Source organism: Theropithecus gelada, chromosome 19 (genome assembly GCF_003255815.1).
Source record: "Theropithecus gelada isolate Dixy chromosome 19, Tgel_1.0, whole genome shotgun sequence".
In the NCBI taxonomy this organism is placed as follows: Eukaryota; Metazoa; Chordata; class Mammalia; order Primates; family Cercopithecidae; genus Theropithecus; species Theropithecus gelada.
Genome location: NC_037687.1, coordinates 11,704,559 through 11,730,985, shown reverse-complemented (window position 1 = coordinate 11,730,985; position 26,427 = coordinate 11,704,559). Strand labels below are relative to the sequence as shown.

Below are 26,427 nucleotides of genomic sequence, written 5' to 3'. Positions count from 1 at the left end.
CTTTTATGGCAGGTGCTGTACTCCCACTTTACAAACAAACATTGGGGCAGCCCAGGCAGCACACCTTTCTGGATTTACCAAAAATACACATTTTCCTATTCTACTGTTGCTTTACCACATGGTTCAGTTGTAGCCTCAGAATTACTTTATAGAAGAAACTGAGTGTAGACAGAGAGTATGAGGTCTGATGGTCATGGAATAATTGTTTTGAGTCCACAGCATCATGGGAACTTCTTGGGAATACAGTATAGGCTCCCAGTGCTGTTAGTCTCACCCATCCTCCTCTATGCATGTGAGATGTTTCAGGATTCAGTGGCCTTTGAGGATGTGGCTGTGACCTTCACCCAAGAGGAATGGGCTTTGCTGGATCCTTCCAGAAAACTCTCTATAGAGATGTGATGCAAGAAACCTTCAGGAACCTGGCCTCTGTAGGTAAGGGTGACAATATTACTTCCCTCAGTAAATGACAGAACAAGTATTTTTAGTTCATGTATGCTGCTGAGTGATTTACAGTGTGGATAGGGAATATTTGACAAATAAAGGAAGCATGCTTGCAGTGTACCATGAACATAGAATCAAGTAATTTTAAAAATAGTTTTATACTAATTCAAGATTATTTTCCTTGTTCTGTGTTGTAGGGAAAAAATGGAAAGCCCAGAACATATATGTAGAGTACGAAAATCTAAAGAGAAACCTAAGGTAACTTGCACCAGTAACAAGACAAAGAAGTGTCTCTTTAGAAAATCTTAGAATGGGAGAAAATGTTTAAAAAAAAAAAAGGAAACAAAATAAGCACAATTTCAACCTATTTATTCTTAGAAAATTTTCTCTGAACACATATTGAAGGGTGATGTAGGCTTGACACAATGGCTCAGGCCTATATTTCAGCCCTTTGGGAGGTTCAGGCTGGAGGATCACTTGAGCACAGGAGTTTGAGGCCATACTAAGCCACAATGGCATCACTGCACCCCTGCCTGGGCAAAAGTATGAGACCCTGACTCAAAAACAAATTTAAAAAGACAGATATTTAGTATTTGTAAAATAGTTTACTTTAAAATAGTATTCAGAGAGGCCGGGTGCGGTGGCTTACGCCTGTAATCCCAGCACTTTGGAAGGCCGAGGAGGGCGGATCACTTGAGGTCAGGAGTTCAAAAGCAGCCTGGCCAACATAGTGAAACCCTGTCTCTACTAAAAATATAAAAATTAGCTGGGCATCATGGTGGACACCTGTTATCTCAGCTACCTGGGAGGCTGAGGCAGGAGAATTGCTTGAACCCAGGAGGGTGAGGTTGCAGTGAGCCAAGTTTGCCCCACTGCATTCCAGTCTGGATGAGTGAGTGAGTCTCCATCTCAAAGAAGAAAAAAGAAAGAAAGAAAACAAAAGAAAACAGTATTCAGAAGCCTTCTATCATCTTTTTTGATAATAGATATAGCTGGGCCATCTTGTAGAGCCTGTGGTCCATTCAAATTCAGACAGGGCAGAAATCCTACAGTTTGCAGGATGATGTTAAAAGTGGAAGTGCAGGCCAGGCACGGTGGCTCACAACTGTAATCCAAGCATTTTGGGAAACCAAAGCAGGTGGATCACCTGAGGTCAGGAGTTTGAGACCAGTCTGACCAACATGGTGAAACCCTGTCTCTACTAAAAATACAAAAATTAATGTAATCTCAGCACTTTGGGAGGCTGAGGCGGGTGGATTACCTGAGCTCAGGAGTTTAAGACCATGCCGGGCAACATGGTGAAACCCTGTCTCTACTAAAATACAAAAAATTAGCTGGGTGTGGTGTCATACGCCTGCAGTCCCAGCTACTTAGGAGGCTGAGGCAGAAAAAGTGCTTGAACTCAGGAGGTGGAAGTTGCAGTGAGCCAAGATCACACCACTACACTCCAGCCTGGGCAAAAGAGTGAGACTCCATCTCAAAAAAAAAGAAAAAATGTAAGTGCAATACTTGTGAATGAATATAAAATCACTGATAAGCAGACCCATTACAATGTACTTCTCATTGTTCACAGAACTTTTGTGGGAGAGAGACTCTTTGAAAGTAAAGAAGGTCATCAGCATGGAGAAATTTTGACCCTGGTTCCAGATGACATGCTGAGGAAGAAAACAACTACTGGAGTCAAATCGTGCAGAAGCAGTGTGTATGGAAAAGTAGGCAGTGCCCATTCATCTCTTAATAGGCCCATCAGAGATGACACTGGACACAAGGCATATGAGTATCAAGAATATGGACAGAAACCATACAAATGTAAATACTGTAAAAAACCTTTCAACTGTCTCTTCTCTGTTCAGACACACGAAAGAGCTCATAGTGGAAGGAAACTCTGTTTGTGAGGAATGCAGAAAAACATTTATTTCCCATTCAAGCCTTCAAAGACACATGATAATGCACAGTGAAGATGGGCCTTATAAGTGTAAATTTTGTGGGAAAGCTTTGATGTTTCTCAGTTTGTATCTTATCCACAAACGGACTCACACTGGAGAGAAACCATATGAATGTAAACAGTGTGGGAAAGCCTTTAGTCATTCTAGTAGCCTTCGAATACATGAAAGAACTCACAGCAGGGAAAAGCCTTATGAATGTAATGAATGTGGGAAAGCATTCCACAGTTCCACATGCCTCCATGCTCATAAAAGAACTCACACTGGGGAGAAGCCATATGAATGTAAACTGTGTGGGAAAGCCTTCAGCTCTTTCCATTCCTTTCAAATACATGAAAGAACTCACACTGGGGAGAAGCCATATGAATGTAAGGAATGTGGAAAAGCCTTCAAGTGTCCCAGTTCTGTTCGAAGACACGAAAGAACCCACTCTAGGAAAAAACCCTATGAATGTAAACATTGTGGGAAAGTATTATCTTATCTTACCAGCTTTCAGAACCACCTGGGAATGCACACTGGAGAGATATCTCATAAATGTAAGATATGTGATATGTGGCAAAGCCTTTTATTCTCCCAGTTCACTTCAAACACATGAAAAAACTCACACTGGAGAGAAACCATACAAATGCAACCAATGTGGTAAAGCCTTTATTTCTTCCAGTTCCTTTCGGTATCATGAAAGGACTCACACTGGAGAGAAACCTTATGAGTGTAAGCAGTGTGGAAAAGCCTTCAGATCTGCCTCACTCCTTCAAACGCATGGTAGGACTCACACGGGAGAGAAACCCTATGCATGTAAGGAATGTGGAAAACCATTTAGTAATTTCTCTTTCTTTCAAATACATGAAAGGATGCACAGAGAAGAGAAGCCATATGAATGTAAGGGTTATGGGAAAGCATTCGGTTTGCCCAGTTTATTTCATAGACATGAAAGGACTCACACTGGAAGGAAAACCTATGAATGCAAGCCGTGTGGCAGATCCTTCAATTGTTGGAGTTCCTTTCGATATCATGGAAGGACTCACACTGGAGAAAAACCCTATGAATGCAAGCAATGTGGAAAAGCCTTCAGATCTGCCTCACAGCTTCAAATCCACGGAAGGACTCACACTGGAGAGAAACCCTATGAATGTAAGCAGTGTGGGAAATCTTTTGGATGTGCCTCGCGACTTCAAATGCATGGAAGGACTCACACTGGAGAGAAACCGTATAAATGTAAGCAATGTGGGAAAGTCTTTAGATGTTCTTCACAACTTCAAGTGCATGGAAGGACTCACTGCATAGACACCCATAACCCCAGGCTTTAGGAGGCTGAGGTGGGAGGACTGCTTAAGCCTAGGAGTTCAAGACCAGCCTGGGCAACATGGTGAGACTCTATTATAAAAATTAGATAAATAAAAAGACTTCCAGTTGGTGATAATGGCAGTTGAGAAATCCATGGTTGGGAGACAATGGCATCTGCTGGGCAGGGCAGATAAGTGACAGAGGGAGAATGGGTGGGCAGGGGGCTACTGGAACAAAATGGTGGTCTGGGTCCCACAGCAGCAGAAAGGTCCCACCTGGCCTCTCCTTTCAAGGCCAGGGAGAGGTGGGAAAAGGTGAGGGCTCCCAGGATGCAATGCCAGAGACATGGTGATGTCCTTAGGTCCAGGACTGCTGGGGGCAGTGGCACCTGAGGGAGGTAGGTGTGGAAGGGCATCCTTGTGTGGACTGGGGAGGGAGCATGAAGGAGCACGGGGTAAAGTTCAAATCATGGTTGAGGCCAGTTCAAGCTAAGTGTAAAAGTGCCTGGGGGAGGGCATGAGAGTCAAGTCAGGTTTGGGCGACAGGGCAGAGAGTTTCTAAGTTGTATGTGTCTGCTGAGGGATCCAGCATGACTGGGTCCAGTCAGGGAGTTAGGGGCATTCAGAGTGAAGGGTTGGATCCTGGACATTTGTGCAGGCCAGGAGGGAAGAGGAAAGTAGTAGCAGGGAGCATAGAGTCCATGGGTATTGGGTGTGTGTCCTGTCAACCTCACTGAGGTTGACATTCTCCTGAGGCAGGAGAATGGCGTGAACCCGGGAGGTGGAGCTTGCAGTGAGCCAAGATCGCACAACTGCACTCCAGCCTGGGTGACAGAGCAAGACTCTGTCTCAAAAAAAAAAAAAAAGAATTATACAACTAAAAATAAAGGGCCAGATGTGGTGGCTTACACCTGTTATCCAAACACTTTGGGAGGCCAAGGCATTTTTTTTTAGTAGAGACGAGGTTACACCGTGTTAGCCAAGATGGTCTCGATCTCCTGACCTCGTGATCCACCTGCCTTGGCCTCCCAAAGTGCTGGGATTACAGGTGTGAGCCACCGCGCCCGGCCTTAGCTGTTTATTTTAAAGTGTTGGGATTACAGGTGTGAGCCACCATGCCTGGCCAGAAAGTGACATTGTTTACTTGCCACAGGTCAAGAACCCTCTACAGATAACATGTAGATAAGTTATGAGGCCAGTTTTCCCAAGGGCTCTTATTAGTTCCATAAGTCAACTTTGCTTCTTTAAGGAAAGCATGCCATTCCAGACAAAGCCTTAGTAAAATAACCAGTTTTTCCAGTTGTGTCCTGTTACAACAGAAAATAGATTCTTACTGCACTTATGCAAATAACTATACTGCCATAAGTTGAGAATAATCACAAGGTTTTTTTTTTTTAAATTCTGGAGAAATCCAGTACAGGTAAAGCAATATGCTCAAAATTTTTTGCTTCCAGGAGTATACTTTATTCAATTGCTAAATGTTCTAAATAGCTCAAAAGAAAAGGTTTTCTTGACACTAAAAAAAAAAAAAAGAATTTGCAATATTTAACACATCAGCTCTTTTTGACAGTCCTGGAAGTTTGTTTTTTTCCCCTCTATTCCAATAGCACAATTTCTAAAGTTATTAAATACCTGCATTCAAGAGTACATGTCAGAATCCTATATCTGATTATAAACTGCTTTTTGGAAAGGATCAAAACAAGACAATTGTCTATGGATGACAAAAGTCTGAAGACAGCTATTATTAGAGTCACAATTGACTATGAATTTTGGTTACACGTGTGGCATACAACAATTTTACATAACATGTATATACTAAGTCATATCAGAATCATGAGTTTCCCATAACTTTGGAATATAGACCAATAACATTTATACAAATACAGCCCAAAGAAAGGCAAATACCATTTCATAATTGACAATGCTTCCTGTATGACTTTTATACCAAATAAGCCAAATGTGTCATTTTTGGACATCAGGGGACTTAATATCTAAAAGATTTTGGAAAGTTTGTCAAATATTAAAGGTTTAAAGCACTGGATATCATAAAATACGATCACGGGTTATTCATTTAGTCAAAGTGGTAACTCAAAACTTTTTTAAAAAGGTAAAACCCTTTACTCTGAAGAAGATTCAGCTTTCCAAGCAAGACCAAATGAAGATAGCATGAGGCCAACTGAATCTGTCTCCTCTCTCTTCTTTTTTTGTAGTTTACTCAAAAGGCAAACAAAAATCTTTTATTTTACTTATTTTTGTTTTGTGACACTGTCTTGCTCTGTCACCCAGGCTAAAGTGCAGTAATGCGATCTCAGCTCATTGCAACCTCCGCCTCCTGGATAAAAGTTATTTTCCTGCCTCAGGCTCCTGAGCAGCTGGGATTAAAGGTGTGTGTCACCACGCCTGGCTAAGTTTTGTATTTTTAGTAGAGGCAGGGTTTCACCATGTTGGCCAGGCTGGTCTCAAACTCCTGATTTCAAGTGATCCACCCGCCTCAGCCTCCCAAAGTGATGGGATTACAGGCAGGAGCCACCATGCCCGGCCTTTTTATTATCTCTTAATATTATATTTTTCAAAACAAAATCAAATTTTATTTATGCATTAGTGCAGTTTTTTTTGTTTTTTTTTGTTTTTTTTTTTGAGATGGAGTCTCTCTCTGTCGCCCAGGCTAGAGTGCAGTGGTGCAATCTTGGCTCGCTGCAACCTCAATACTCCTGGTTTTGCAATACTCCTGCCTCAACCTCCCGAGTAGCTGGGATTATAGGCTTGTTCCACGACGCCCGGCTAATTTTTTCTAGTTTTAGTAGAGATGGGGTTTCACTGTGTTAGCCAGGATGATCTTGATCTCCTGACCTCGTGATCCGCCCGCCTCGGCCTCCCAAAGTGCTGGAATTACAGGTGCAGGTGTGAGCTACTGCGCCTAACCATTTTTTTTCTTTTTTTTTTTAAAGATGGAGTCCCACTCTGTCACCTGGGCTGGAGTATAGTGGCATAATCTTGGTTCACTGCAACCTCCACCCCCCGAGCTCAAGCAATCCTCCCACCTCAGCCTCCCAAGTAGTTGGGACCACAGATGTGTGTCACCACACCCAGCTAAGTTTCTGAATTTTTGGTAGAGACAGGGTTTCACCATTTTGCCCGGGCAGGTGTCAAACTCCTGAGCTCAAGTGATCCACCTGACTTGGCCTCCCAAAGTGCTGGGATTACAAGCATAAGCCACCACACCCAGCTCATTAGTGTATCTTTAATGCTAAAGCTAATTTTAAACAAAATTTTATAAATCTATCCAGTTCTAATTTGTTTGACCATAAGGTAAGATTTTCATAAACTTTTTATAATTTTTGCCTTGTTAAAGAACAAATCAATATTCCAGAAATCCTACTATTTTGACATATGGGCTGAGATTCTGGCCCTGTATCAGTGTGCTTTTAATATTTAATTTATGGAAGAGCTAAATATCCTTTTAATTTTAGTTAAGTTGCTCACACACAGAATTGTTTACAAATTTATTATTATTATTTTTGAGATGGAGTCTTACTCTGTCTCCCAGGCCGGAGTGCATTGGCGCGATCTGGGCTCACTGCAACCTCCACCTCCAAGGTTCAAGCAATTATCCTGCCTCAGCCTCCTGAGTAGCTGGGACTACAGGTGCACGCCACCACATCTGGCTAATTTTTTGTATGTTTAGTAGAGATGGGGTTTCATCATGTTGGCCAAGCTGGTCTTGAACTCCTGACCTCATGATCCACCTGCCTTGGCCTCCCAAAATGCTGAGATTATGGGCATGAGCCACCGCACCTGGCCTACAAATTTAATTTTTTATAAACTTTACCACATGCTTAAACTTTCAGTTTTATCCTAATTTTTTACTCCTCTAATCTAGGCCAAAGAAAAAAAGGAAAATCCACATTCCCATGCGTTATAATCTTTTACCAAAAACATATTTCACTTTCCTTACACATCTTGCATATGAAACTGTTTTTTCAGTAGACTTAATTACATGTTACAGTGTTAACTCTTAGCAACTTTTATTTTTGGTGAAAAACTTGGCAAGTAAGCGATTTTAATTATGTACTAGGTGTGGAGCCTACGAACCTTTGTGAGAAGCAGTATTGTGGTAGAAAAACTTAAATTGTAATTGATGAACTGCTGAAGGCTGAATGGGGACAAGGTTCAGAGGTAAAACCTCTAGGGAGCTCAGTCTTAACAAAAAGCAAATGTTTAGCAAAATTTAAAACTTTTGCCCATGAGAGGCACTACAGAGGGAAAAGGCACCCTACCGAAATGGGAAAGTTTCCCTCATTCCCTTAGCAGGTGTGCGATGGGGGTGTGACTTGCTTCTACAGTGCCCTGTTGCTCAAACCTCTAGGGGAGCATACAGATGGGCAGGCTGTGAGGCTCTGACCCCACAGCAGTGTCGAGTGGTGAATGTTTCCAGCTCCTGAAGCCCCAGTGGGTGTGTGTTACAGGGTGCTCTCTTAGTCTGCCTGGAGGCAGCTTGTGTTCATGAGCTCAATGAGACCCTCTACCTTGTTGCAAGGACAGAGGGCTTTCTGTATCCCGGGTTCTTGCCTTAGTGAACCGGAAGAGTCAGATCACACATGGGCGTGGAGAATGAGCGAAAAGTTTTATTGAGTGGAAGTGATGGGGGAGCCAGAAGTGAGAGGGTCTTCCCGGGAGTTGGGCTGCTCGATGGCCCCAGCTTGGCCAAACTCTGCCTTGTCCCGCCAGTCCCCCAGTTGATGGGCTGCCTCGTCCACCAGTTGATGGCCTGCTGGCGTGCCAGTGCCTGTCAGTGTGCTCTTCTGCTGGCGTGCTCCTCTTGACAACCAGCTGCTTATGTGTCTGCCCACTAGGGTCTGGGGTTTTTATAGGCCCAGGATGGGGCATGGTGGGCCAGGGTGGTCTTGGGAAATGCAACATTTGGGCAGGAAATGACTGTCCTCACCTAGGTCTGTCGGGGTGGAGCCCTAGCCAGGGATCACACCCTCCTCTACCCAGCACTTTCCTTACCCTCTTCCGTATTATTTAAAGGGATCACGCTCTTCCCTTCCCGAAACGTCTGTATCGCCATGACACTGGAGCAAATATAAGCAAGTCATACATCTGGCAAGGTCTTAATATTCAGAAAATACAATCAACTCCTACATCCAACTACAAAGAAAAAAATTCAAACACCCCAAATATAAAGTTTTGGAAAGAATATTGAAAAAATGGAACCCACGTGCCCTGTCCAAAGGATTGTAAAATGGCTCAACCTCTATGGAAAACAGTATGGTGGTGCTCAAAAGCTAATTTAAAAAATGTTATCTTCCAGCAACCCACTTCCAGGTCTATTTTTATTCAATTTAAATAAATTGAAAATTGGATCTTGAAGAGATATTTGAAAACCATGGTTCACAATAGCTAAGAAGTAGATCAATCCATCAATGTCCATTGATGGTTGAATGGATAACCAAAATGTGGTAAGCATATACATACAATGGGATATTATTTAGCGTTAGAAAATAACATCGTGTTCCACGGTACAAGCAATGGTATATTAACTGCAAAAAGCCAGTCACAAAAATTAAAATACAGTATTATTCATCTTAGAGAAGTAGATTTGTCAAACTATCTTAACTATACATGTAAAATTCCTTCAGCTGGTATATTTTAAGATTTCTTACACTACTTAAGTACAATAAATTATGTACCAAGTAAAAAACTAATTGCTTAAAAGATGGGAAAGTATCTGAATGACATTTCTGCAAGATATATACAAATGGTTAATAAGCATGCAAAAAATGGTCAACATCAGGAGTCATTAGGCACAAGGATTTACACAATGTAGTTGAGTGGTTATTGAGTGTTTTCCACTCATGAAAAATATTTATAAACAAAATTTAAAAATTTACATAGGTCAGGTGTGGTGGCTCACATCTGTAAATTCCGGCACTTTGGGAGGCTGAGGCAGGTGGATCACTTGAAGTCATGAGTTCAAGACCAGTCTGCATGGTGAAACCCTGTCTCTACTAAAAATATAAAAAATTAGCCCAGTGTGGTGGCACACATAGGTAATCCAGCAACTCAGGAGGCTGAGGCAGGATAACAGCTTGAACCCAGGAGGTGGAGGTTGCAGTGAGCCAAGATTGTGCCACTGCACTCCAGCCTGGGCAACAGAGCAAGATTCCATCTCAAACTTACATAGAGCCACTTATTTCTCTGTCAAAAAATAAACAATATTGCAGCAGTTTCAAATGTATCACTGGGGACACATAGTGGATAATGTCCACTAGAGAGGGGAAATGGGTGTTCTGGAATGTGGGGAAGAAACCAGAAACTTAAGGATTTATCATCAGCCCTAGTAAGAACTAGGCTGGGGGGAATCTCAAGGACTGCTTCCTTGACCAAAGTTGAGTCAGGCTCCTCAGAACGCTCTTCTTGACCAGGCTTTGAGCTTAGAATGCCCTCAAATTTGGTATCTAATCAAGTTCCATTTCCCCCATCTATGATAATGAATCAGTCTCCCAACTCTTGACACCTAACCAAGTTCCATCTTCTCCCTCACCTTGCCCTTTAGCTATAATTCTCTTGTTGATGCATTCAAGACTGAGTTCCATCTCTTTCCCATACTACAGTTCTCCTGACACATACTGCAATTATGTTGAGTGAAGCCTTGACATTTTAAAGAAGTTTTCAGCGCAATCTCCCTCTGCATGGAATAAGGACTTAGACTTGAGACCCTGCTTCCTCTGTCTGGAATGGTTGGTGATAAAAAGCTGCCTTTCTTTGGGGAGGAAGGAGGGTGTCCTGAGAGTGTCTATACTTACAAATCCAAACACAAGGTCAGATTTCTCTCCTGATGACCGCTTTGTTGTCACCCCATACACTGGGAGAGACTGGGGACTGTGGGCACACCGCTGCCCGAGAGAACTGCAGGGTAGAGTTCATTTCCTGCAGTAATGGGCCACGATGCCTCAGAGTGCTGGCTACCAATAAAGACTCTACTCTGTGTCATGAAGGGGAATGACCAGATTTTCAATATGGAAGCTTTTCTCTCATTTGGTGAATTCTCTTGTCAAATTCCCCACCTTTTTTTTCTTTTCTTTTCTTTTCTTTTTTTTTTTTTTTTTTTTTTTAAGCATATAGCACCCAGTATTCCCAGGCATTCTCCATCCATTTACTAATCAGGCCCAATCCTGCTTAGTGCTGGTGAACAGATGAGGAGTTTAGGGTGGCATGGCCATACATGCTTCAATTTCTTGATGGTGTTTTTCGAAGCACAAAAGTTTTTTGTTTTTGTTTTTAGACGGAGTCTTGCTCTGGTGCCCAGGCTGGAGTGCAGCGGTGTGATCTCAGCTTACTACTACCTCCACCTCCTGGGTTCAAGCAATTCTCCTGCCTCAGTCTCCTGAGTAGCTGGGATTACAGGCGTGTGACACCCACGCCCAGCTAATTTTTCTATTTGTAGTAGAGACGGTGTTTCACCATGTTGGCCTGGCTGGTCTTGAACTCCTGACCTCATGATCCACCTACCTAGGCCTCCCAAAGTGCTGGGATTACAGGTGTGAGTCATCATCATTCCTGGCCAGAAGCACAAAAGTTTTAAATTCTAATGTAGTCTAAATGACATACTTGTTCTTTGATCCAAGGGCTCCTGGTGTCATGTCATAGAATCTTTTTCCTAAGTCCAAGATTATTAAGAATTTTGGGGCCAGGTGTAGTGGTTCACACTTGTAATCCCAGCACTTTGGGAGGCTGAGGCAGGAGGATCACTTGAGGTCAGGTGTTGGAGACCAGCCTGGCCAACATGGTGAAACCCCAAATCTACTAAAAATACAAAAATTAGCTGGACATGATGGTACACACCTGCAATCCCAGCTACTCAGGAGGCTGAAGCACGATAATCACTTGAACCTGGGAGGCAGAGGTTGCAGTGAGCCGACATCATGCCCCTGGGCAACAGAGCAAGACTCTATCTCAAAAAAAAAAAAAAAAAGAAGGCTGGGCGCAGGGGCTCATGCCTATAATCCCAGCACTTTGGGAGGCCGAGGCCAGAGGATCATGAGAAGAGATCGAGACCATCCTGGCTAACACGGTGAAACCCTGTCTCTACTAAAAATACAAAAATATTAGCCAGGCCTCGTGGCGGGCGCCTGTAGTCCCAGCTATTCGGAAGGCTGAGGCAGAACGGCATGAACCTGGGAGGCGGAGCTTGTGAGATCGTGCCACTGCACTCCAGCCTGGGCGACAGAGTGAGACTGTCTCAAAAAAAAAAAAAGAAAAGATTATGAAGATATTTTTGTTTTTTGGGTGGCACTTTCTGTAACATCAAGAGAGGGAGTTTCTCCTCTGTTCCCATGAGAGGATGAGACTGGATTATTTGAATAATTCTGCAGGCTGACATGGTAATGAAATCCACTAAACTATGGAGGATAAAACTCATACTATAATTTCATACTATATACTATAATACTATTTGTGGCAGTTATATATAATGTGCAAGTTATATAACTAAATCATATATACATACACTGCAAGTATACATGTATATACAGGTATATATACACATATACACACCATACGCTACACAAAATGTCAGGCTGTACCATAATACTGTACATGAATATCTTCCTTAAATTTTGAAATAAGCCTCAGCAACATATTTGCAAACAAAATTCAGCAATTTGTGACAGTATCTAAACCTCATGATCAAATGGAATTTAATCCAGGAAAGCAATATTGCTTTTATCTCCGAAAATCAATTCATTCAATATACCATAATAGAATCAACATGAAAAATCAGTGTCCTTGTAGATGCAGAAAGAGCATGTGACAAACCTCAACATCTCATGATTAAAAACAATAAACTAGGCCGGGCGCGGTGGCTCAAGCCTGTAATCCCAGCACTTTGGGAGGCCGAGACGGGCGGATCACGAGGTCAGGAGATCGAGACCATCCTGGCTAACACGGTGAAACCCCGTCTCTATTAAGAAATACAAAAAACTAGCCGGGCGCGGTGGCGGGCGCCTGTAGTCCCAGCTACTCGGGAGGCTGAGGCCGGAGAATGGCGTGAACCTGGGAGGCGGAGCTTGCAGTGAGCTGAGATCCGGCCACTGCACTCCAGCCTGGGTAACAGAGCGAGACTCTGTCTCAAAAAAACAAAACAAAACAAAACAAAACAAAAAAACAATAAACTAGAAATACAAAAGAATATTCTGGCTGTGCACGGTGGCTCACACCTGTAATCCCAGCACTTTGGGAGGCCAAGGCAGGTGGATCACCTGATGTCGGGAGTTCAAGACCAGCCTGACCAACATGGAGAAACCCCGTCTCTACTAAAAATACAAAATTAGCCGGGCATGGTGGCGCACGCCTGTAATCCCAGCCACTCGGGAGGCTGAGGCAGGACAATCGCTTGAACCCCAGGAGGCGGAGGTTGCGGTTAGCCAAAGTTGTGCCATTGTACTCCAGCCTGGGCAACAAGAGAGAAACTCCATCTCAAAAATAATAATAATAATAATAATATTCTATGGCAAGAGGTGCACTAAGAACAAAGAAAAACCTACTATAAGACAAGTATGAAAATGCAAAACTATCCTCATTCTTGATAATAAAAGACTGCTTTTCCCCAAATCCCACAAGACACGGTGTATACTCTCACCCCTTCTGTTCAACTCAGAATAAAGGTACTACCTAGGCCAACCAGGCCAGAAAACACAAGCCTTCCGGATTTATAGGACATGCACATCTAACACCCTGGACAAATACATAGATTTTGTCCCTGCATATACAGGTGTACAAAAGGGCTGCGTTAGTTGGTTTTATGATTCTATGAAAATACCTAAGGCTGGATAATTCATATTGAAAAGAAGCTTATGTGGCTCATGATTACACAGGCTGTACAAGGAGCATGGCACTGGAATTTTCTATCTGGTGAGGGCCTCAGGAAGCTCTTACTCATGATGGAAGGCAAGACAAGCCAGGATGTCACACGTCCTTAAGAATATTAGGTTGGTGCAAAAGTAACTTCGGTTTTGGACTGTGAATTTTAAATCATTATAATGAGGCTAACTCTTCAAGGGCTTGCAGTAAAAATCCTAACTATTCGGTTTCTCTCCTACATTTCCAACATTAACTCCATTATCCAGTTCACAATATTATCAACTATTTCTTCTTCATAGTATAACATTGTATTTATTCATCCTGTTTCAAACAGATGCAGTGTATTTTGTTTTTTATTTTATCACAGAGCAATAGATAACTCTTTTTAAAGTATTTGTGTGCTATTTCTGAAAATTTCACATGAGAAGAAGGCAGAGAAAAATCACCACACCTCCCAGTGAACAAAACCTTTGTGCCTCTCCTTTTATTTTTTCTAGGCATAGACATCAGGATGCCTTTGGGTTGAGGCTTCTTTTTAGAAACTTTACAGAATGATCTGTCTTCCATTCCCCTTCCAATTTTTCCTGGTCCTTGGTTTCAGAACTGCCTAGGCTGAGCTAAGATGCCCACCACTGCCATGTCTCTTGGAGGGCCCAGTGCATATCAGCCCCTGAGTCATGCCTCCAAGAGGACAGCCTGAGGTAGGGGAGTAGGGCCTCCCAAGGGAGCAGCTGAATGCTTTGTGGTAGGAGGAGACTCCTGGTATACTCTGCATCTAGATAACTTTTTATCTGTAGCTATTCATTTAGGAACAAAAAGGCAACTTCTTGCTTGACTCAGCTTTTAGCTTAATACTTTCCTTTTGGTATAAAAATTGGGGTCCTGAGGTTTTATTTTCCTTTCACATTATAAAAGCCTGTCCTCCAACCTATCAGCTATTAACAAAATTAAGCAGCCCCCCCCACCAACAACTAAGTGAACTGATCTGCTCTTGGCCAATATCACCAATAAAAACCCTCAAAATGGCCGGGCGCAGTGGCTCACACCTGTAATCCCAGCACTTTGGGAGGCTGAGGCGGGGGGATCACCTGAGGTCGGGAGTTCAAGACCAGCCTGACCAACATGGAGAAACCCCGTCTCTACTAAAAATACAAAATTAGCCAGGCATGGTAGCGCATGCCTGTAATCCCAGCTACTTGGGAGGCTGAGGCAGGAGAATCGCCTGAACTCAGGAGGCGGAGGTTGCGGTGAGCCGAGATCGTACCATTGCACTCCAGCCTGGGCAAAAAGAGCGAAACTCCGTCTCAAAAACAAAAACAAAAACAAAAACAACCCTCAAAATGGAGTTCCCTGCTGTGACAGGAAGATCAGAGCAGCCTCCTTATACTGTCTCCCTTTTAGAATACAGACACAGCAACTGGCCTACATTCATGTTCATTAGACATCATCAGACTCACAAAACAGACTCTGGCAGTAAGACACGAAATTACAAACACCATCTAAAGGGACTTAAGGAAAAGGGTAATTCATGCCTCAGAATTCATAAAATCTGGTGACACAGGCCTGTTTTTTGGGCAGGAATGGAATCATGTGACAAATAACAGCCCCTCTTCCTACAGCATTCCTTCCTACCGCCTCTAAACATTTTAAATATATATATATATTTCCATAGGTTTATGGGGAGCAGGTGGTATACGGAGTATGTTCTTTAGTGGTGATTTGTGAAATTTTGGGACACCCATCACCAGAGCAGTATACACTGAATCCAATTTCTAGTCTTTTGGTTTTTCTTTTTCTTTTTTTTTTTCTGAGACAGAGTCTTGCTCTGTTGCCCACACTGGAGTGCAGTGATGTGATCTCGGCTCACTGCAAGCTCCGCCTCCTGGGTTCACGCCATTCTCCTGTCTCAGCCTGCCGAGTAGCTGGGACTACAGGCAACCACCACCATGCCGGGCTAATTTTTTGTATTTTTAGTAGAGACCGGGTTTCACTGTGTTAGCCAGGATAGTTTTGATCTCCTGACCTTGTGATCTGCCCACCTTGGCCTCGCAAAATGCTGGGATTACAGACATGAGCCACCATGCCCGGCCTGTTTGTTTTTTTGAGATGGAGTCTCGCTCTGTCGTCCAGGCTGGAGTGCAGTGGCAGGATCTCGGTTCACTGCCACCTACACCTCCCAGGTTCATGCAAATCTCCTGTCTCAGCCTCCTGAGTAACTGGGACTACAGGCATGCGCCACCACACCCAGCTAATATTTGTACTTTTAGTAGAGACGGGGTTTCACAATATTGGCCAGGCTACTCTTGAACTCTTGACCTCAGGTGATCTAGCGGTAGCATCAGTGCCCGGGGCAGGTACCCGTTACTTAGCAGTCTGGGAAACAGAGTCTCCCTTTCCCCAGGGGAGTCAGAGAAGACTCTGCTCCACCACCTCTTGTGGAAGGTCTGATATCAGTCAGGCCCGCCCGCAGCCATCCGGAGGCCTGACCGTCTCCCTGTGATGCTGTGCTTCAGCGGTCACGCTCCTGGTCTGCTTTCACGTTCCATCCTGGCACTGCCTTCTAGGTAGCAGTAGCAGAATTAGTGAAAGTACTAAAGTCTTTGAAATGCATAGAAGAAATAATGACATAAGCCGTCTTCTCTCTCTCTCCGCTTCAGCTACCAAACAGGGAAGGGCCCCCTGTCCGGTGGACACGTGACTCGCGTGACCTTACCTATCATTGGAGCTGGCTCACACTCCATACCCTCCCCCCTTGTCTTGTATCCAATAAATAACAGCGCAGCCAGACATTCGGAGCCACTACTGGTCTCCGCATCTAGGTGGTAGTGGTCCCCCAGGGCCAGCTGTCTTTTCTTCTATGTCTTTGTCTTGTGTCTTTATTTCTACCATCTCTCATCTCCGCACATGAGGAGAAAAACCCACAGGCCCAGTAGGGCTGGACCCTACAACTGGCGCTCCAACGTGGGTTTCTCCCTCACTGTGTGAAGTTGCGCTTTGAGCGCAGGACTCAGCAGAGGATTTCAACTACAGATTCCTGAGGATTGTGGTCAATAAGCTTGGTGGTAAGCTTGGGCACTCAGAGTATCCCGGGGACACCATGGGACTGGCCAGTACTAAGTACTCAGCTTATTTAAACTTTATAAAAACTCTCCTTAAAGAAGGAGGTGTAAAAGTTTCTATTGATAAGTTAATTGAATTGTTTGAGGTTGTAGATCTTCCTTGCCCTTGGTTTCCAACTGATGGAACTTTAGAATTTAAAGATTGGGATGAGATTGGCAGACAATTCAAAATTGCTCATAAAGGGGGACATATTATTCTGCCCACCATTTGGTCAATCTGGGCTTCGGTTCGCTCTGTCCTAGACTCCTTACAGACTCAGGAGGGCAACATGGAGACTGATCCCTTTCCTCTCCTCTAAGGAGGCTGAGGAAGTTCTCAGTTCTCTTTCCCCTGAGGATACTGTGCAGATTGAGACCGTAATTCTACAGGTGGACTTCCACTCTGACATTCCTGTGCCACCGCCGCCTACACCAGAGCCTGCCGCGTCCCCATTATCGCTTTATGATGAACTTTTAACTGATCTCAATGAGCTTATTTCCCCCAACCAGCAAAATCCAGCTGAAACATATTATCAACAGCCGTCGCGGTCAGACCCTCCTACCTTTCCTCACACTCTCAACTCTCCAGCTATGCAGATAGAAGATGACATGACGCAGCCTGAAAAAGGGGCTCTAAACTGTTTCCATGCAGCCTGATACAGAGGCTCCGATTTCTACACAGCCTGGTGAAGAGGCTCTCAATTCTTGGCCCGGTAATGAGGCCCTCAACCCTGTCTCTGTTCAACCCTGCTGTAGGGCTCTCAACCTTTTGCTGTTCCGCCCAGTAACGAGACCCTCAACCCTATCCCTCCGCAGCCTAATTTTTCATTTCTCATGCGTGTTTCTCTTTCGGCAACTCAGGCTCCCTTGAAGCCTGGGTCCCTTCCGACAATTCGGGATCCCTTGAAGCCTCATGCTCCCTTCAAGCCTGGTCCGCAGATACCTCGGCAGCCTGGATTTCAGGCCCGTGAAAGACCTGCTCGGCAGGTAATCTCTTCTTATCCGGGTCTACAGATTCTCAACTCTTCCTCCATTCAAAATTCCAACCTTTTTTCTGCTTCCGGTCTGGTCGCTACTGCTGTTGCCAACACCACCATTGCCGCTCATCAGCAACAAGTTACATACATCCCTGAAAATGACACTCTGCTTATGAGGGCTACAGCACAGGCAAGAGAATATGGGGATCCTGAAGCCTGGTAATTTCCTGTAATTTTACAGCCTCCAATACCCGCCGTCCCATTGGCACAAAATCAGCCACAGCCCGTTGATCCTGCTCAGCAGGTGGCTGACCCCCACGGCTCCTCAAGATCAACAGCCTGACAATCAAGCCCCTCAGCCTGACAATCAGGCTGCTCAGGGAAATAATCAGGCTCTACAACTGCCTGCCGCTGGGGCACAGCCAGTCCTGGTATTCCTGCTGTCCAGGTAGTAGTTCAACCTGACCCCATACATCCAGGCCAGGTTCAGCTATGCCCTGCTACTTGGGAAAGTCTTTCTTTTAAATTCCTCAAAGATTTCAAAGAATCAGTGAAGCAGTATGGCACCAACTCTCCTTTTGTCCCGTTCCACATTAAAAGCCCTAGCAGAAGATAAACGTTTGGTGCCCTAAGACTGGGAAATTTTAGCAAAGTCAGCCTTATCTAAATCCCAATATTTACAATTCAGGACTTGGTGGGTTGATGCTGTCCAGGAACGCATTCGTCTTAATCAGGGCTCTAATCCTCCTGTTAACATTATGGCTGACCAGTTACTGGGAATGGACCAGTGGGCTGCAATTCAAAACCAAACTATTCTAAATGATGAGGTTATTGAACGATTCTGAAAATGCTGCCTAGATGCTTGGGATAAGATTCAAGATGATGGCAAATTATGCCCATCTTTTACACCCGTCAGACAGGGACAACATGAACCCTATCCGGACTTTATTGCCCTTCTTCATGACGCAGCAGAAAAAGCTATCCCTGATAGCCACGGCCAACAACTTGTTGTAAAACTTATGGCTTATGAACAAGCAAATCCAGACTTCCTCTCCTTACCACTATTTAGGAATGCAGCTAGAAGATAAGGTTATTAAGCCCCCAAAAGTTCAACTCAGACAAGACTCTTTAAAAACTCTAAATGATTTCCAAAAATTACTTGGAGATATTAACTGGATTCGCCCCTCCTTAGGCATTCCTACATACGCGACGTCTAATCTTTTTGCAATGTTGCGGGGAAATCCTGATTTACGCAAAGGGTCTTTGATCCCTGAGCAGATTCTGAATGACAACTTACAGAAAAACACATTCAACAATCTCAGGTTACCAGGGCAAATCTACACCTACCTTTTGAAATACTAATCTTTCCTACTGAACATTCACCAACAGGACTCATTATCCAGGGACCTCATTTACTTGAATGGTGTTTTCTCCCACACAGCTCTTTACGGACACTTACCATTTACCTAGATCAAATTTCTATCTTAATTGGTCAGCCTCGTTCTCGTCTCCTTTGTCTTTCGGGTACGGAGCCCCAAAAAATCATTGTTCCCCTCACCCGATTACAGGTCCAATAGGCTTTTGCAACCTGCATTGCTTGGCAAGTAGATTTGGCCGGTTTCCTGGGTATAATTGACAATCATTATCCTAAGTGTAAAACTATTCCAGTTCCTTAAACTCACTTCTTGGATCTTACCTAACATTACTAGAAACACTCCATTAGCTGAAGCTGTCACTGTTTTTACTGATGCTTCCTGTAATGGCTGAGCAGCACATACAGGGCCAAAAGAACATGTTCTTAACACAGGAGCAACTTCTGCACCAGCTGAGCTAATCCCTGTCCTGGTTGTTCTTGAAGATTTCCCTGAACCAGTTAACATTGTTTCTGATTCTGCACAGGTAGTACATGTTGCTCACAAAACTGAAACTGCCTTCATCAAATTTCTGCCTGATGATAACCTACTTTTTCTTTTCCAAAGGAAAAGCTTCTACTCAGAGCAAGGTCTTCTCCTTTCTACATTACTCACATTCGTGCTCACACGCCCCTCCCCCGCTCAGCAGCCAATGCCAAAGCTGATACATTAGTTGCTCCTGTTTTTACAGATGCAGAAAATTTTCACGCTTTAACTCATGTCAATGCTGCCGGACTACGGACTCCGGAAAAAGTTCCCCCTTACATGGAAACAAGCTAAAACCATTGTAGGTCACTGACCTACTTGCCAGGTACTAATTTTATAGCCACTTTCTTCATGAGTCAATCCTAGAGGACTTTCACAGAATGCTCTCTGGCAAATGGAGGTGACTCATTATCCAGCTTTCGGCAAACTCTCTTTTATACATGTAACTATTGACACCTTTTCTCATTTTTCTGGGCCACATGTCAAATGGGGGAAAGTACAGCTCATGTTAAACGGCACATGCTTTCATGTTTCTCGGTTATGGGCTGTCCCGAGAAACTAAAAACTGACAACGGTCCCGGCTACACTAGTGCTGCTTTCGAAAAGTTCACTCAAACACGGACAATTACTCACACAACTGGCATCCCCTATAACTCAAGGACAAGCATTGGTAGAACGAGCTAATAAAACACTCAAAGATCAACTTCGAAAACAGGACACTAGGCCAGGCATGGTGGTTCCTGCCTGTAATCCCAGCACTTTGGAAGGCCGAGGCAGGCGGATCACCTGAGGTCAGGAGTTCGAGACCAGCCTGACCAATATGGAGAAACCCCAACTCTACTAAAAATGCAAAATTAGCCGGGTGTGGTGGCGCATGCCTGTAATCCCAGCTACACCGGAGGCTGAGGCAGGAGAATCGCTTGAACCTGGGAGGTGGAGGTTGTGGTGAGCCGAGATCGTGCTATTGCACCCCAGCCTGGGCAACAGGATTGAAACTCCGTCTCAAAAAAGAAAAGAAAAGAAAACAGGATACTAAAGCGAAGAGGGATGCTTCTATCCCTCATTGTCAGTTAAATCTGGCTCTTTTTACACTAAATTCTTGAACCTAGTAAGAAATCAACCTTTTACTGCAGCAGAACATTTCACTGGAAATAAATTTGATCCACAAAAAGGAAAGCGGGTATGGTGGAAGGATGCAAAAACTGACAAATGGGAATTAGGCACCCTGGTAACATAGGGGAGGGGTTTCGCTTGTGTTTCCCCAGGAGAAGGACAACAACCTGTGTGGGTTCCCTCCCGGCAACTGAAATTACATTATAACTCCAAAGATGAAAAGCTCTCAGAAACAAAAGGCGAAGAACCGTCAGAAATCGAAGGGCAAGGTTTGCCGCCTGACACATAAACTTCATGACCTCAACATTAGGACAAAATCTCGCCATGTGACCCACAATACCATTCTACTCCACCAACATGGGGTCAGATAAAGGTCTTATCACATCAAACAGAAAAATTACTACAAGAAAAAGGAATTCCAAAAATGACGGGTAATATAATTCTGCCTGCCTTTATGGTAGTCAGCATACCAGGGGTTGGGGCAACTGAAAATTATACCTACTGGGCATATGTTCCTTTTCTCCCTTTAATTCTGTCTCCTGGATGGACTCCTCAGTGAAAGCTTACACTAATAATAATGCATTCATGCCAGTCGCTAATGATGACAGGTTTCCAGCTCAATCAGAAGAAGGTATGCACTTTCTTTCTTTTTTTTTTTTTTTTTTTGAGATGGAGTCAGGCTCTGTCGCCCAGGCTAGAGTGCAGTGGAGCGATCTTGGCTCACTGCAAGCTCCACCTCCTGGGTTCATGCCATTCTCCTGACTTAGCCTCCCAAGTTGCTGGGACTACAGGTGCCCGCCACCACGTCTGGCTAATTTCTCTATTTTTAGTAGAGACGGGGTTTCACCGTGTTAGCCAGGATGATCTTGATCTCCTGACCTTGTGATCCGCCCACCTCGGACTTCCGAAGTGCTGGGATTACAGGCATGAGCCACCGTGCCTGGCCAAGGTATGCACTTTCATTTGTCAGTCGGCTACAAATATCCACCACTGTGCACTGGAACGTCGCCTGGCTGCTTAGCTTATTCTTATCAGAATTGGATGTGGACTGCACTGTCCTCTAGTAATGATTCTTATCAAGTACCTAATGTGTTCAGTAGCAATTATTTTCAACTTATGACTGTTAAAACCTAATCCACATGAGGAATGGAGGGTTCCTGTTACCACAAATAATAAAACAATAGGACTGCTAGACTGCTCCAAGGAACCTACAAAGGGACCTTTTTTAGTAAATTCAATTGCATGGAATGATTGTAATGCTTCAAAGTCCATAGTGTTCCAAAGTCTAGCTACAGGTGTTATTGACTGGGCTCCAAGAGGGTATTATTGGCGGAATTGCTCTGGCCAAAATACGAAATACTCGTTGTTTAGTTTTTTGTTAGATTATGTAGAGGACGGATGGCAGTCCTACAGGTTGAGGGAATAGGTGTCTCCTTACCCATTTAAGTGGATAGACACAGGCACAGTTTTTCCGAGATCAAAAATGATACACCCAATGGTTAACCCAGAACATCCTGAATCATGGAAATTAGCTGTAGCCATGACAGGAATAAGGCTATGGAACGCTATCTATCAACTCTCTCCTACTAATACCAAGCCACCCATATTCAACATCGCCTTGATGTCAGAACAGGTGATACCTATCAAGAGCTGTGTCCACCCCCCCTTATATGCTGTTATGGAAATGTAATGATCACTCCCAATACACGAACTATAGAATGTGACAACTGTAAGCTGTTCACGTGTATCAATGCTACTTTTAATCCCAGAACAAGTATTCTCTTGGTAAGGGCTAGGGAGGGGCTATGGATGCCAGTTTCTTTACATCGCCCAGGGGAGTCTTCCTCCTCTATACACATAGTCAATGAAGTTCTGAGTATCCTCAAAAGAACCAACAGATTCATTTTCACTCTTACTGCAGTCATTGCAGGACTAACTGTGGTTACTGCAACAGCAGCGACCGCTGGAGTTGCTATCCGTAACTCTGTTCAAACCACTCAGTATGTTGAATCATGGCAGAAAAACCACCAGACTCTGGGATTCTCAGGCTCCAGTTGATCAAAAATTGGCTAATCAAATCTCCACCAGAGTGTAATCTGGCTGGGAGATAGAATTATGAATTTGGAACGCTGTATGAAATTACAGTGTGAGGCCGGGCGCGGTGGCTCAAGCCTGTAATCCCAGCACTTTGGGAGGCCGAGACGGGCGGATCACGAGGTCAGGAGATCGAGACCATCCTGGCTAACACGGTGAAACCCCGTCTCTACTAAAAATACAAAAAACTAGCCGGGCGAGGTGGCGGGCGCCTGTAGTCCCAGCTACTCGGGAGGCTGAGGCAGGAGAATGGCGTGAACCCGGGAGGCGGAGCTTGCAGTGAGCTGAGATCCAGCCACTGTACTCCAGCCTGGGCGGCAGAGCAAGACTCCGTCTCAAAAAAAAAAAAAAAAAAGAAATTACAGTGTGATTGGAATACTTCTGATTATTGTACAATGCCTTATGCTTATAATAAAGATCAACATAGCTGGGAAAAAGTCTCAAAACGTTTAAAAGCCTGGGATGATACTTTAACCTTAGATATTTCAAAACTTGAACAAACGTTTGAGGCCTCACAGGCTCATTTAACTACTGTTCCTGGCTCAGACATTTTTGAAGGAATAACTAAAGGATTATCTGATCTTAATCCCTTTAAATGGATCAAACCCCTTGAAGGATCATTGTTGTCACTGGCATTGTTAATATTGGTATGTTTATGTTGTCTGCTTCTAGTCTGCAGATATCTCCAAGGAGTCCGAGGACAAGTCCAAAGTCAATGACAAGCAATGATGGCGATGACGATCCTAGTCAATAAAAATGGGGGAGATGTGGGCGGCAAGCTACTCAGATGCCGAGGCAAGAGACCGAGGGAACAAGCTGTTCCAGTATAATAAAGAAAATATATAGAATAAGAATAATTATACTAGAAATAGATGATAGATATTATATATGAATATCATTAATCATTAGTTTGTAGCATTACTCTTTATTCTAATATTATAATAAGCTTTGTTCTACAACTATAACCTAGGAAAAACTAGTCCATAAACAGAGATAGGAGCTGAAGGGACACGGTGAGAAGTGACCAGAAGTGTGAGCCCTCTGTTATCCCAGGACAGGGCCACTAGAGGGCTCCCTGGTCTAGCAGTAACACCAGCACCCAGGGAGGCACCGTTACTTAGGGGACCTTGGTCTAGCGGTAGCATCAGTGCCTGGGGCAGGTACCCCTTACTTAGCAGACCAGGAAAGGGAGTCTCCCTTTCCTGGGGGGAGTTAGAGAAGGCTCTGTCCACCACCTCTTGTGGAAGGCCTGACAGCCAGGCCCACGCACAGCCATCAGGAGGCCGGATCTCTCCCTGTGATGCTGTGCTTCAGTGGTCACACTCCTGGTCTGCTTTCATGTTCCACCCTGTACACCCGGCTCTGCCTTCTACATAGCAGTAGCAGAATTAGTGAAAATACTAAAGTCTTTGAAATGCATAGAAGAAATAACGACATAAGGTGTCCTCTCTCTCTCTCCCCGCCTCTGCTACCAAAGAGGGGAGGGCCCCCTGTCCGGTGGACACGTGACTCGTGTGACCTTACCTATCATTGGAGATGGCTCACACTCCTTACCCTGCCCCCTTGTCCTATATCCAATAAATAACAGCACAACCAATAAATAACAGCGCAGCCAGGCACTCAGGGCCACTACCGACCGGTCTCCGCATCTAGGTGGTAGTGGTCCCCTGGGCCCAGCTGTCTTTTCTTCTTTCTCTTGGTCTTGTGTCTTTATTTCTACGAGATCGTCTCCGCACAGGCCCAGCAGGGTGGGACCCTACACAGGGTTTCACCATGTTGGCCAGGCTGGTCTCGAACTCTTGACCTCAGGTGACCCACCCACCTCGGCCTCCCAAAGTGCTAGGATTACAGGAGTGAGCCACCACGCCCAGCCAAAATAAAACTTCTTTAAGTTATTTTACAGTTTGGCTTTTTTCCGTTAACAAGTCATGACCCGGTGTTTCTCCTTCATGATTAGCTGTTTGCCCCAAATACTCTTCACTTGTTAACAGTGTCTCAGTTTGATTTTTAACAGAAGTGTGACTGGGAACCCCACACAAGAGGCGGGATTCCCCCCATGACTTCCGCACAATTTGGGGAGACGTGAGGCTGCTGGCGCAGAGCTGCCCAGAGAGAGCTTCGGGGCAAGGGCCCCAGTCGCCGCGCAGCGACGAACAGGACGCCCGGGATCCCGGTCCCGACAGCCGGCCCAGACCCACCCTGAGGCCAAAGGGACCGAGGTCTGAGCTGCGCCAGGGGTATTTGGGCCTCACACCCCCCGAGTCGCAACCGCGAGGTCCGCGTTCCCCGGATTCCGCGATTCTGACCAGACCGTCCCCTAACCCTCAAACCCCACCTCGGGGCTTCCGGCTCTGCGTACTCACCATTTTTCAGCTTCCAGATATTCCAGCGTCTCCTGCAGGACTCCCGTGAGCAGTCCAGGACACGGCGCAGGCAACAGAAAGACAAGCTACGGAGGAGGGACCTGGTCTGTCTCAGAGCAGGAAAGAAAGAATCCTGACCTCAGGTCGCCGTTAGCAGGCAACGAACTAGGAAAGCGGCAACTTGGCGCCCGCCTTCCGGCGGATAACAGCTGGCAGGGCCCCGCCCCAGCACCCCGATTGGATAGAGCATCCTGCCCCGCCCCCTCAGCCCTGAGTGACAGCAGAAGCCCTGGGTAACAGGGCCCTGCAGAGAAGGTGGGTCCTGTTCCAGCCGCAGGTTCTCTAAATGAGCTCAGTTTCAGCTCCCTGCCCTTCGGATATTGGCATTTCAGCCAAACTTGCTCCTAATTTCTACAAGGGACACTGTTGTCTTTTTCACTCAGTGGGCTCCTTCGCCCTGCAAAGGGTCACAAATGTGTGTAGGGAATTCCAGCCTCAAGAGTCCAATAGAGGTGAAGGAAATTAAATTTTTTTTACCCCAAAATATATTTCTTTGACTTTTTTTTTTTCTTTTTTTGAGACTGGGTCTCACTTTGTCATCCACGCTGGAGTGCCGTGGCGCTGTCCTGGCTCACGGCAATCTCCATCTCCTGGGTTCAAGCGATTTTACTGTCTCAGCCTCCCTAGTAGCTGGGACTACAGGCGTGCTCCACCAACCCTGCTAATTTTTGTATTTTTAGTAGAGATGGGGTTTCAGCCAGGCTGGTTTCGAACTCATGAGCTCAAGCGATCCACCCCGGCCTCCCATAGTGCTAGGATTACAGGCGTGAGCCACCGCGCCCGGTCACTCCTTTGACATATTTTGAAATCGTGGCCGCTTGGCCAACAGAGTGGTCTTGCAAAGGTGCCTCTGGGAGGAAAATGTGCATCTGCGAGAATATCCGTTAACGAAGCCATGGCCCCCTTCCTGCTTATTTCCCTTCACCGGAACTAGTAGAGATGCAGGGTCTGATATCTTTAAAACCTGAACACAGGCAGGAAGCCGTGACTCACGGCTCCAATCCCAGCAATTTCGGAGGCCGAGGTTGGAGGATCTCTTAAAGCAAGCTTGTCCAACCTATGGCATGCGGGCCAAGGACGGCTTTGAATAGAGCCCAACACAAATTAGTAAACTTTCTTAAAATATTAGATTTCTTTTTGCGATTTTCTGCCGTGCACCGTGGCTCACTCCTGTAATCCCAGCACTTTGGGAGGCCGAGGCGGGCAGATTACAAGGTCAGGAGTTCGAGACCAGCCTGGCCAATATGGTGAAACCCCGTCTCTACTAAAAATACAAAAATTAGCCAGGTGTGG

General features: G+C 44.9%; 2 protein-coding genes across 2 annotated transcripts in view; one reads left to right on the top strand and one right to left on the bottom strand.

Annotated features, from left to right (window-relative positions):
* Positions 1-26,427, bottom strand: part of LOC112611850 (zinc finger protein 136) — a 520,810-nt gene that overhangs the window by 177,534 nt on the left and 316,849 nt on the right. The gene's annotated exons all lie outside the window — the stretch shown is intronic.
* Positions 265-25,123, top strand: LOC112612756 (zinc finger protein 433-like). Its single transcript, XM_025367674.1, is given in 13 exon segments — positions 265-367; positions 370-432; positions 639-699; positions 2,015-2,323; positions 2,325-2,632; positions 2,717-2,931; positions 2,933-3,179; positions 3,417-3,599; positions 3,927-3,982; positions 16,951-17,177; positions 17,282-17,342; positions 17,491-17,616; positions 24,752-25,123. Coding segments are annotated over 13 exon segments (2,298 nt in total). The 5' UTR covers positions 265-297.